The sequence below is a fragment of the Pelmatolapia mariae genome, linkage group LG23, assembly GCF_036321145.2.
Source record: "Pelmatolapia mariae isolate MD_Pm_ZW linkage group LG23, Pm_UMD_F_2, whole genome shotgun sequence".
Taxonomy (NCBI): domain Eukaryota; kingdom Metazoa; phylum Chordata; class Actinopteri; order Cichliformes; family Cichlidae; genus Pelmatolapia; species Pelmatolapia mariae.
The window spans coordinates 9,531,318-9,544,446 of NC_086246.1; the positions used below are offsets into that span (position 1 = coordinate 9,531,318).

The window sequence follows — 13,129 nt, forward strand, 5'->3', positions numbered from 1 at the left end:
GTGTGGCACTTGTAGGTTGCTTTGCTTTCACTCTTCTGTCCAGTTCATCCCAAACCAGCTCGATGGGGTTTAAGTCTGGAGACTGTTTTTACGCTTACCATCTTGTTCTTTTTTCCTGAGGTAGTTCTGGCATAGCTCAGACTTATGTTTTGGGTCATTATTTTGCTGTAGGATGAACCCCTGACCAAGTAAGCGCATACCAGAGGGACCACCATTGCGTGGTGCTGCAGAATGCTGTGGTAGCCAGGCTCTCCAGTGTATCTTTGAAAACCATGGATCTCCATGTGATCACCCCAGCTAGTTGCAGGAGCATTGACTGAATACTTCTGTCCTTGGGACTTGGATAAAGCTGGGGTAGCCTACACACTAACTGAGCATAGCTTAACCACCTCCAAGTTAGTGTTAGCCTAACTTCAAGTCAGCAGACAACAGAACTAGCTAGTTCAACTTGGCAGAGGTGTTTTAAGAGGGCAAGAACTGACAGATGACTGTGATGACAGGGGTGTATATGTGCAGGCAGGTCCCAGGTGTCATTGCAGATCCATCCATCCATCCATCCATCCGTCTTCTTCCGCTTTATCCGGGGCCGGGTCGCGGGGGCAGCAGCCTAAGCAGAGAAGCCCAGACCTCCCTCTCCCCAGCCACCTCCTCTAGCTTATCCGGGGGAACACCAAGGCGTTCCCAGGCCAGCCGAGAGATATAATCTCTCCAGCGTGTCCTGGGTCTGCCCCGGGGCCTCCTCCCGGTGGGACATGCCCGGAACACCTCACCCAGGAGGCGCCCAAGAGGCATCCTTGTCAGATGCCCGAACCACCTCAGCTGGCTCCTTTCGATGTGGAGGAGCAGCGGCTCTACTCTGAGCCCCTCCCGTATGGCTGAACTTCTCACCCTATCTCTAAGGGAGAGGCCAGCCACCCTTCGGAGGAAGCTCATTTCCGCCGCTTATGTCTGCAATCTCCTTCTTTCGGTCACTACCGACAGCTCGTGGCCATAGGTGAGGGTAGGGACGTAGATCGACCGGTAAATTGAGAGCTTCGCTTTTACACTCAGCTCTCTCTTCACCACGACGGACCGGTGCAGCGTCTGCATCACTGCGGCCGCAGCACCAATCCGTCTGTCGATCTCCGGCTCCGGCTCCCTTCTCCCATCACTCGCGAACAAGACCCCGAGATACTTGAACTCCTCCACTTGTGGCAGGAACTCATCCCCGACCCGGAGTGGGCACTCCACCCTTTTCCGGCTGAGAACCATGGCCTCAGATTTGGAGGTGCTGATCCTCATTCCCGCTACTTCACACTCGGCTGTGAACCGTTCCAGTGCGAGCTGGAGGCTATCACCTGATGAAGCCAACAGAACCACATCATCTGTGAAAAGCAGAGATTAGTTTCTGAGGCCACCGAAGTCATAGCCCTCCGCCACTTGGCTGCGCCTAGAAATCCTGTCCATAAAAATTATGAACAGAATCGGTGACAAAGGGCAGCCCTGGCGGAGCCCATCACCCACTGGGAACGAGTCCGACTTATTGCCGGCAATGCGAACCAAGCTCTTGCAACGGTTGTATAGGGATCGAATGGCCCGTAGCAATGGGCCAGACACCCCATACTCCCGTAGCACCTCCCACAGGACACCCCGAGGGACACAGTCGAATGCCTTCTCCAAGTCCACAAAACACATGTAGACTGGTTGGGGAAACTCCCATGCGCCCTCAAGTATCCTTGAGAGGATAAAGAGCTGATCCAGTGTTCCGCGACCAGGACGAAAAATGCATTGTTCCTCTTGTGTCTGAGGTCTGACTAGCGGATGAACTCTGGTTAGTCATTGCAGATCATCTGCATTAAAGGCTTGAACAGAGTTGTCTCCAGCCACAACATGCGGAGGCATTATATGTAGGGATGGGTACCGGTATCCGGTGCCATTATGGCACCAGTTCTGACATAAACAGTAGTAACCAGACCGAAAAGCAGCGCACATTTCGGTGCTTTATTTCGGTGCTTTTTTTTCCTGAGATGTGATACACTTCAGATTCTAGCCAATCATTTTATGTTTCCAAGGATAGTAGGCGAGCACCGTTTAAGCACCGGCACCGTTTCAAAAGTACCGGTTTGGCACCAGTATCGGATAAAACCTAAACGATACCCATCCCTAATTATATGCCATACTATATGTGTTGTAACAAGTGAATTGACCGAAAGGTCACCTAAGAGCTACGTCTCAGACTCATTTATCATGCTAACTCAATTAGTTTAGTCAATATTAATGTTCAATTAGAAGACGACTCAGTAAAAAAATCAATAAATACAAACAGAAGAGACCAAGATGGCGCCGAGTATGGCAGCCTCGTCGCGAGCTCCCCCAAGCAACAGCTGTTTTTTGTGTTTAATTTTACTTTTTCTTTATTTTTTCACGAGTAGCACATGTCTCCTTGTGTACGACCGACAAACCTTACTGGACATAAAAGATGGACTTTCTCATCACTTTCCGGAGTTCAAGTTTTGCAACACGGACCCTCCGTTTGCAGACCCCCCATTCATCTCACCTGAGACGCCTTTGTTCTGGGCCCGTGGAGGCCGCAAACGCCGACGCAGAGGGAGAAGATCTGGCGTTCTGGTTCGACTGAGACGGCGCACTAACAGACCACCGTTACCCAGTTTATTACTGGCTAATGTGCAGTCTCTGGAGAACAAGCTGTGCGAGCTTCGGGCACGGATCTCATTCCAGCGAGAGATGCGGGACTGCTGCGTGATCTGCCTCACAGAAACCTGGCTATCGGACAAGGTACCGGACTCCGCAATACAACTACCGGGGTTCTCTGTGCACCGCGCGGACAGGTCACAGGAGCTTACTGGGAAAAGCAGAGGCGGTGGTGTATCTTTCATGATCAACAACAGCTGGTGTGATTATGCGAACGTGCACCCGGTCAAATCTTTCTGCTCACCGGACCTGGAGTACCTGATGATTAAGTGCCGGCCATTCTGGCTACCGAGGGAATTCACAGCAGTGATTATTACGGCGGTTTACATTCCCCCACAAGCCGACACTGACCGAGCACTCAGGGAACTGTACAGCGCGATCAGCAGTGAGGAAACCGCACACCCAGAGGCGGCGTTTATCACGACCGGGGACTTTAATAAGGGTAACCTGAAGAAAGTCTCACAAAAACTCCACCAACACATCCATTTCAGCACTCGTGGAGACCGGCTTCTTGACCACTGCTACACCTCTTTCCGGGATGCATACAAAGCCCTCCCCCGCGCCCCATTCGGCCAATCAGATCACCGCTCCATCCTGCTCCTGCCCGCCTACAGGCAGAAGCTGAAACAGGAAGCTCCAACCCTGAGGGCGGTGCACCGGTGGTCGGACCAATCGGAGTCTACGCTGCGGGACTGTTTTGATCACGCGGACTGGGAAATGTTTCACGTGGCTGCTAAAGACATTGATGAGTACACAGACTCAGTCTGCGGATTCATCAGAAAATGCGTGGAAGATGTCGTCCCATCCAGAACAGTTAAATCCTTCCCAAATCAAAAACCCTGGATTAACAGAGATGTTCGCACAGCACTGGCGGCACGGAGCACCGCTTTTGCCTCCGCGAACACATCGGTCTACAAACACGCACATTACCAACTCCGGAAGACGATCAAAGCAGCCAAACGTGAGTACAGGGACAAGGTGGAGCAACAGTTTGACAACCCTCGGAGTATGTGGCAGGGACTAAACACGATCACAGACTTTAGAGGGAAAACCAGCACACCGCAGACCACGGCCTCTCTGTGTGAGGATCTAAACGTATTCTACGCTAGATTCGACACAGCGAACACCACGAGACCGGACAGTGTGCGCACCGCGGATGACGTCAGTGCGCACACTGTGTCTGAGGAGGATGTGCGGAAGTGCTTCAGGAGGGTGAACGCACGCAAAGCTACTGGTCCGGACGGGATTCCCGGCCGCGTCCTCAAGTCATGCGCGGCTCAGCTGGCTGGAGTGTTTACACACATCTTCAACCTTTCCCTCTCTCTGTCTGTAGTCCCAGCCTGCTTCAAAATGGCCACCATCGTCCCTGTACCCAAATCCTCCACCATCTCCTCATTGAACGACTGGCGACCCGTAGCCCTGACCCCCATCGTGAGCAAATGCTTCGAGAAGCTGGTCAGGGACTTCATCTGCTCTGCACTACCCGACTCACTGGACCCTCTACAGTTCGCATACCGCCACAACAGGTCCACTGATGATGCCATAGCCCTGACACTCCATGCTGCCCTGTCACACCTGGAGAAGAGAGACACGTATGTGAGAATGCTGTTTGTAGATTACAGCTCAGCATTCAACACCATCGTTCCCTCGAAGCTGGACAGGAAACTGCAGGATCTAGGACTGAGCAGCTCCCTCTGCAGCTGGATCCTTAACTTCCTGTCTGACAGACGCCAAGTGGTCAGACTGGGCAGCACCACCTCATCCCCCATCACACTGAACACTGGTGCTCCACAGGGGTGTGTACTGAGCCCTCTCCTGTACTCACTCTACACCTACGACTGCACGGCCACTAGAAACTCCAACATCATTGTGAAGTTTGCGGACGACACTACAGTGGTGGGTCTTATTACCAACGGTGATGAGACGGCCTACAGGGAGGAGGTCAGCGCCCTGACCCACTGGTGTCAAGACAACCATCTCACCCTCAACGTCGCAAAGACAAAGGAGTTGATAGTGGACTTCCGGAGGTGCAGAGGAGTACACACCCCCATCACCATCAACGGCGCTGCTGTGGAGAGAGTAAGCAGCTTCCGCTTCCTTGGTGTACATCTGGCTGAGGATCTTACGTGGTCAGTACACATAAACAAAACAGTGAAGAAGGCGCAGCAGCGCCTCTTCTTTCTCAGGAGACTGAAGAGATTCGGCATGAGCCCCCGCATCCTCAGGACCTTCTATCGCTGTGCCATTGAGAGCATCCTCACTGGATGCATCACCACCTGGTACGGCAACAGCACCGCTCACAACCGCAAAGCTCTCCAGAGAGTAGTGCGGTGTGCTGAACGGATAATTGGAGGTGAGCTTCCCTCCCTCCAAGACATCTACAGGAAGCGGTGCCTGAGGAAAGCGGAGAGGATCATCAAGGACTCCAGTCACCCCAGCCATAAACTGTTCAGACTACTTCCATCAGGAAGGAGGTTCTGCAGCATCCGGTCCCGTACCAGCAGACTGAGAGGCAGCTTTTTCCATCAGGCCATCAGACTGCTGAACACTTCATAGACACCTCACCTTCACTACTGGAACTTCAACATTATGCACTCCATACTGTATATAAATACCACTGTTTTGCACATACCAACCTCTGTATATTTTATATATCTTATTTTATTGTTTACTTTATTTCATTTGTAAAACATGTATATACATACTATATACACACTCAAACACACACACGTAGAAAAACATATTTAGTATACACATTCAGTAATGTATATACCTTTACATATTGTACATATATTTATTACTTTTTAGATTAGCCATTTTTATATTTTGCTTGTTTTACGTTATTGTATTTTGCACAACTCTGTTGCTTGTGAAGCTCGCACACAAGAATTTCACTCACATGTACTGTACCAGTGTACCTGCACATGTGATGTGACAATAAAAGTGATTTGATTTGACTAAGAACTGAAGACTCCAAATACAAAGGAAATATAATATATATAAATAATAGAATCAAAATATAAAAAATAACTAAAAACCAAACAGAGAATACCTTATAGTAAAAGAGAATTCAAATTCCAAAAAACTCAGAACACTGGGTCACAGACCTAGGACCTGAAATAGCTTTGCAAGTTTCCTCTGGACAGACAAGACCAATAATGCACAGTACCACTTAAAGAAAATCAAACAAAACATAACTGCGCAAACATTGAGTCACATTAAGCCCAGCTTTAATTTTCGTGTGGTGCAGAATACCCAGCATCTTATTATTACCCCCTTATCTTATTAGGTTACAGATTGAAGACTGAATGAAACTCAGCTACTAGTTTAATTTAGCCTCATTCTGAATTGTTGTTGACTGTTATAGACAGTGGCAAAATGTGTTTTAAATCTGTGTATGACATAAGATCAGTCTGAAGGGGAAGTTTCACTTCTTTTCAGTCAACACCCTCACACTTTGACTCCCCAGGCTAACTGTAGCTCTCAAACATTATGTCAATCTGGCCTTATGCAATACTCCACAGACTCTTGTGATGTGCTATGTCTTTATATGTATATGTTTGTATGTGCGCACATGTGCATGTGTGTGCGTGTATATATACTCCCCTCGGGAACTTTGTGAAAGGCTCACATGTCGTAATTGGTTCAAGCTGAATAAAAGCAAGTGGACACTATCCCACTCCACCTCCTCCTCCTCTGCTTTTTCTGTGATTTTTTTTTTACAGGCTCTCACGCAGATGGGCCTATAAACTGATTTGCAATCCCTTCATCAAACACACATTCAGAGCCAAAGTCACTTGTGGTGTGACTGTTATGGTATCCGTGATACCCTGTGGAAGCGTATGAGAGTGCTCCAGAGATGTGGGTGAATGAAGCAGAATGACCTCAGTGCAGCCAGTCTCTTGACAAGGGGCTGATTATTATACTGAGCTGGCATCACCGTCACTGCAGCCTCCGTAGGATGACAGGGACACAGCAGTCAGCAGTGCATAAGACCAAAGGACAGCCAAGTCTCTAACATGCATTAGATTCAGTGTACAGTAAATGCTTTACCTCAAACTCTCCTGTTGAAGACAATTGTTTTGCCCATTTTGCTTCACCTAAGCTTCGAGGTTTAAAGGGAAACATCAGAATCCAGTGTTTTCAATATGGGTCAAAACAAAGTAAATGCCAACTAGATGAGTTCTTACTTCTATTTAAAACTTAGAGCTATACATTATATAATTTGTTTTGGTCAACATTAGTTTTAAGTCTTCATCCTATGCGTATTATACTTGCTGTTGTTTATTTTAAAGGCTTTCACCTGTATTGCCTGTTTTGCTACCTCTATTTGTCTTTTTGTTATCAGTACAGCTGCTTTTTAAAAAGTCGCCTGCTAGGTGGGCTTTCAGGTCACTCTATATTACAGTTTCTGCAGCTTTTGTGGTAGGAACCTACCTACTTTCCACTGGGACTGTCTTTCTGTTTGTCTGTCTTCATAGATATTTCATTGTGTCTTCATACATGAATGAAAATAACTTGCAAAGCATTGTAAGCCAAAAGTTTTGTTCCCACTCAGTTCATAAAGTTTCTGTTTTCATAGTCAAGCTTGCCAAGTCCTTGTTTAGAGTGTTGACATGCTAGCATTTGGTAATAGAAATATCAGTAGTTTATAAATAAACTCAAATATTCAATACTTTTGTATTATAAATGTGTCCAGTTTATGGTGGTAAGTTTTTAGGATTTGTCTGTAGTACCACATCATAAGCTGGTAGGCAGCTCAATGCTTGCTTACAACAAACCAGCCGCTAACCAGTCCCTTGTTCACGTCTTTTTGAGTTAAAGTAGATGTTAAATATTCTTAGCATTTCTTCAGTGGGAGTCCAAGTGACTTCAAACATACTGTTCCCATAAACTTATAGGAGCAGCCTCACAAGAAACAATGCAGCTAGCTTAGCAGCGTCATACCAGAATGTCACCAGTCTTCCCCCTGGTGGTATTGGGGAAAAATTGGTGTATTCATTGAAAGCTGTCTGGCAGGTGTAATAAAAGTTTAGAAAAAAAAGAAGCTTTTCTTAAGCCAGTGAAAAAATAGCACCTTTATTGTTACAGAGTTTACTGTTGCTGACTTCCAACTGGATGAACAGCCCTCTTCAAAGTCACCCCGATTACCCCCCTCTTTACAGCCCAAGTTGTTCGTAGTGTATTTAAAAGTAGAATGGGAGGCAGAGCCTTCAGTTTTCAGGCCCCTCTTCTGTGGAACCAGCTTCCGGTTTGGATTCGGGAGACAGACACTATCTCTGCTTTTAAGTTTAGGTTTCACACTTTCCTTTTCGCTAAAGCTTATAGTTAGGGCTGGATCAGGTGACCCTGAATCCTCCCTTAGTTATGCTGCAGTAGGTGTAGGCTGCTGGGGGATTCCTATGATGCACTGAGTATTTCTTCTTCAGTCACCTTTCTCACTCACTATGTGTTAATAGACCTCTCTGCATTGAGTCATACTTGTTATTAATCTCTGGCTCTCTTCCACAGCATGTCTTTTATCCTGTCTTCCTTCTCTCTCCCCAACTGGTTGCGGCAGATGGCCGCCCCTCCCTGAGCCTGTTTCTGCCAGAGGTTTCTTCCTGTTAAAAGGGAGTTTTTCCTTCCCACTGTCGCCAAAGTGCTCATAGGGGTTATATGATTGTTGTTTTTTTTCTCTGTATGTATTATTGTAGGGTATGCCTTACAATATAAAGCGCCTTGAGGCGACTGTTTTTGTGATGTGGCGCTGTATACATAAAATTGAATTGAAAGTTACCCTCCCTATATTTCTGCACAACCACCCTAATTGATATAAACCAGTGTATGAACCACATTTAACTAAAATCCTTCCAGCAGTTACTTGCTCTTTTACTGATGGTTTTTGCTGGACCATAATGAAGCTCTTCTGCACCACACCTTATTGGATAATAAATGGTGCACTTTTGTTTTTAGAGGAAATAATTTCTCTGCATGCTACATTTCAGCAAGTCTCTTTGAAGCTTGTACAGTTAAAAGAAGTTATGCAAATGATCAAAGGAAACTGCAGCACAAAAAAGTAGAACTCACACATGCTTGCCTGCCTGTGTGCTACATTTTGTTAGGAGCGATGGATCTGAAACTGCAGTGGAGAAATGATGGCCTTTGAAGTCATTCTGACCCATGGCATGTCATCTCCATGCTGTGATGTCCCACCTCCCCCTCTTACAGTCTGTGTGCACTAGGGAGCCATAAATTCACACCTCATGGAGATAATTGGATGAGTTATTAATTGTGTGTGTGTGACTCAGTAAGATTCCATGGCTCATAAACAGCAGTGTGTTTTGGAGTTGTGTGAATTATAGCTTAATGGAGAAAAGAAAGCCTCCAAAATAAAGGATTTGCATAAATTTAGCAAAAGTAATTCCTCACTGAAAACTTTAAATGTCATCTTTCTGAAACACAGCCTTCGATGGAAAACTGAGCTGAGCTGAGGCGCCTCTGTTGCTTAAAGATTAAAGGCAAGTGGTTGTCCTCAGAGAGAGTGATGACTGTATGGATAAGCAAGAGGCAACTCAAAGTGTTCCTGAAGCAGCAGGAGAGCGTGTGCTGTATCTGAGACCCGGATAAGGGGGAAGTGTGTTTTTAGTAGACCCTGCTGTGGGTGCCTGCTGCAGTGGATACAGCAGAAGAACAGTTCAAAGCAGAGCAAAACAGCGACGGGGAGTAGAACTTTTTTAATGCAGACTGTTGAAATACTGTAACTGTGACCATTGACCGTCTTTTCATATCAACAGTAGCTTTAGTGTTTTGGAACCATTGTAGGATCCATCTGTAAAACTAAAGCTTGTAGCTTTTATGTGTTCACATCATGAACAAAGTAATTCAGATGCCTCCTTTGAGGTGTTGATCAACCAAACAAATGACAAGCCAACTTTATTTTCTGGCATTTCAAATATGAACCTCAGTGACCTCAGTATTATTGACGTGCACTACAGTATAAGAAGGACAAACAATTTAGAATAAATGGTAAGGTCTATAAAGTAATGGTTTGCTGTACAATGCATTTTGATATCATTGTCTTTTGAGACGAGTGTTTAGGAATTTACTGCACCTTATTTTAAAGAGTTAAGATAGCCTTTTAAGTGTGTTCAAAATGAAAGTAAGTATAGTATATCTGAGTTATTGCTTCTTTTTTCCTACCTTTTTAGCTGGGTTCAGTTTTCAGCTTAGTAGTAGGTGGGGCCGGCCATTGACGAGTATTTGTGCCTCTTCCGAATGTTTAATGGGGATGTGATTATATTCCCCTCCTACTCACACAAATCACATACTGTACATACACACACACACACACACACACAGCTGTGAGCCCCTCCCACCCTCACAGAGTGGAATAGAGAACGGGAGAGAGAAGCTTGACGGTTACGACTGAGTATAGAGGGAATGTCACTGGACCCCGGCAACACTCTCACAGACTAAAGGCAGTAGTCCAGTGACAGAATCGTACATCTGGCTATAGGCACAGACAAGACTGATCGCCATGCAGGGACGGGCCGGAAAAACACCCAGAAAGGAGATGGTGATAGAGTCTCCACAGCAGTACAAGAGCCTGGCTGAGATTGAGGCAGAGGTGGAGGCAGGGTCACAGGTAGCAACGGTGAGTTGCACTTATGCCATCTTTCAGAAATAAATCATAAGTTGTTTTTTTTTAATCTGGAAATTTCTTGCTAAATGGAAGAGATGTGATTGTTACTTTTTAGTGCATAGATTCTTTTTAACAGCTACTTTGAAGATTTTTTTAAAGGCATTTGAAGGAAATTGGAAATAGTAGGTCACACCTCTCCAGGGGGTTGAATGTTGATCTTTTTTAGGATATGAAGCACTTGTGAGTCCTTTTTTTTCATGAACTGTTCCTGTGCCTTAGCGAGTTTGAAAAGTTAAATGCAGAGTTGATAGAGAGTGAAAAGACATAAACTCGCTCATTTGTTGAAGAAAATAGTAAAAAGCACCATAGCCTGGGAATGAATTACTTGAAAGTCACATAGTTCACAGCCGCTTGCTGTTATCTTCGATCTCACTGGCAAACATTCAGTTGGAAATTTGAACTGAAGTTTTTTTGCTTGTCATGCTGTTATAGATCCAAAGGACTAAGAGCTATTTGCACTGTATCATCAAAAGTATTAGTTGGATTAAAGTAAATGTAATTCTGTGAGCAGACATTTGTTTATTTTTCTAATGTGTTCACTGGATTCAGACAAAGAGGCTTATCCAAATAGTTTGAATCATGTGTACTTCTAGTGGTCACTTTGAAACCAGAAATCTCAGTTTACAGTTTTACAGCTATTAGTGACAGCTCAAAGCTTTTTAGACATGTAACTGAGCAGTTTAGGAACTGAAATGATGTTGAATCAGTTCCTAACTGCTCTCAATACTAGTTTAATCCATACTAAAGCAGGGGCATAGCTATGCTGGGCAGTCAGTGTTTTTGTCAAATACGGATGGATAAAAAAAATTCTGAATGAATCAGTCAAAAAATGACAAATGCAGATCCTTCCACACTGGTAAACTGCATTTTACAATTTAGCACTTAACATCCAGTCGTGCTCTGAGCAGACAGTTGTGTCTAATTTTGTGTCAAGAAGGTAAGAGGAAAACTCTTGATAGAGGTCTTATTGTTGGGGCGCAGATGGCAAGAGGCCAATGGCTTCGGTCACAAAGGCTGCGTGTGACCTGCATTGGTCTTTTGATGGTCAGGTTGATAACTTTATCAGTGATTTAGGAGCTAACACAGTTGGGTGGATCTACTTAACATCTTTTTTAAGTAAATCCAAAAAAACTAGGTGCTGTTATTTGGTGCTATTTAAATAACATTGTGCTGAACTGAATTATGAACATTATGAACAGAGGTGAAGGAGAGAGTGCAGCAAGGGTGGAGTGGGTGGAGATGAGTGTTGGTGTGTGATCTGTGACATTAAGGATAGCAACAAGAGTGAAAGAGCAGGTTTACAAGACTGAAGTGTGGTTTGAAGACAAAAAGACAAGAGGTGGAGATGGAGGTGGCAAAGTAGTAAATACTCTGCATATGCGAAACATCAGCACTTTAGCTTTATTACAGCGAGTATGTTCATACATTGATGTTATAATTTGTGTTAAATCTGCAAACTTCGCCTTTTCTTCTTTTTTGCACACAAGGCATAACTTTTTTTTCACTGAGGTGTCTGTTAGTGACTTTGCTTGGAAAACCCCTTCTTTTCTTCATTCTCATGTTTTACTTCACAATACTTGGCAGGTATCCTAGTAAAATGGAGTTTAAAAACAAAGGCAAACCTACAGTTTTAAGCTTCAGTTCCCACACAGAAAACATAGTATAGCTACTTAATCTAGCTACAAGGGCTGAAACTGCAAAAGAACACTCAAATACATTTGTTGGCCTTAATGTGTAGAGAAATGTAGGTGTTCAGAACAGCTATTTCCTTCTAATTAACTGGTTCTGTAAACACAGAAATGTGTCTTGGTTTAGCTTTAAATAGATCAAAGCCCTGTCTAATATCCACGTCCACAAAGATGCCGTGTATCACTGGTGAACATCAGACTTTGTGAGGGAGGACATGTGGGGGGAACCCCTTGGGTCTTTTCTGTGGTATGTTACAGCTGATGTCTGCAGTGACAAGAGAATTTAACCTCACTAACTGGGCTCTGCTGTCTTATTTACTGTCTGGCATCAAGGCTTTAAAGTAATCTTTATTATAATACAGCATGGTCTACTTCTAAGTTAAAACTCCTGGTCAGGGTGTATCTTCCTCCTGTTGAGGTTTTAAATCTGAGCTCAGCCCACTGTGACTGGTACAGTGACACACACACACACACACACACACACACACACACACACACATGTCTGGTTTGCTATCCTTGTGGGGACATCCCATTGACATAATGCTTTCCCTAGCCCCTTACCCTAACCCTAACCATTAAAAATGAATGCCTAACCCTAACCCTTACCCTAAACCTAACCATAACCTAATTGTAACCCTGACAGTAAAACCGCATTTTGAGTGTGAAAACTGCTTTCAACCCCGAGGGGACCTGGATTTTGGTCCCCACGGTGCAGAAAGTCCCCACCAAGATAGTAAAAGTCAGATTTTGGTCCCCACCAGGATAGTACGAACCCGTACACACACACACACACACACACACACACACACACACACACACACACACACCAGTGTCTCCTACCGTAACCCACATTCATTGCCATCTCTGTTTCTGTTTCTACATCTGTAGCTTTCAATCAGTAATGCTGTGAAAGGACAATGGCAACTTGTTGTCCATGCACTGTGACAGATTTCCTTTTGTAACTTATCTCACAACCCGTGCAATAATAATACCCTTGACAACTCTACAGTAAAAGACTGCTATTAAGGTTGTGCGCTTATGCTGTAAATGACTACAACAAAATGTG

General features: G+C 44.9%; 1 protein-coding gene across 9 annotated transcripts in view; it reads left to right on the plus strand.

The window, feature by feature from the left end:
* The window catches only part of LOC134621062 (dedicator of cytokinesis protein 9-like), a 124,574-nt gene that overhangs the window by 10,743 nt on the left and 100,702 nt on the right, over positions 1 to 13,129 (plus strand). For 2 of the 9 annotated variants that reach the window (XM_063467471.1, XM_063467478.1), the window contains exon 1: positions 10,169 to 10,327. The exons of the other annotated variants lie outside the window; for them this stretch is intronic. In XM_063467471.1, the coding sequence (XP_063323541.1) occupies positions 10,211 to 10,327 (117 nt within the window). In that variant the 5' untranslated portion in view covers positions 10,169 to 10,210. Of the gene's footprint in view, positions 1 to 10,168; positions 10,328 to 13,129 lie in introns of those variants that run through there. 9 annotated transcript variants of the gene reach the window in all.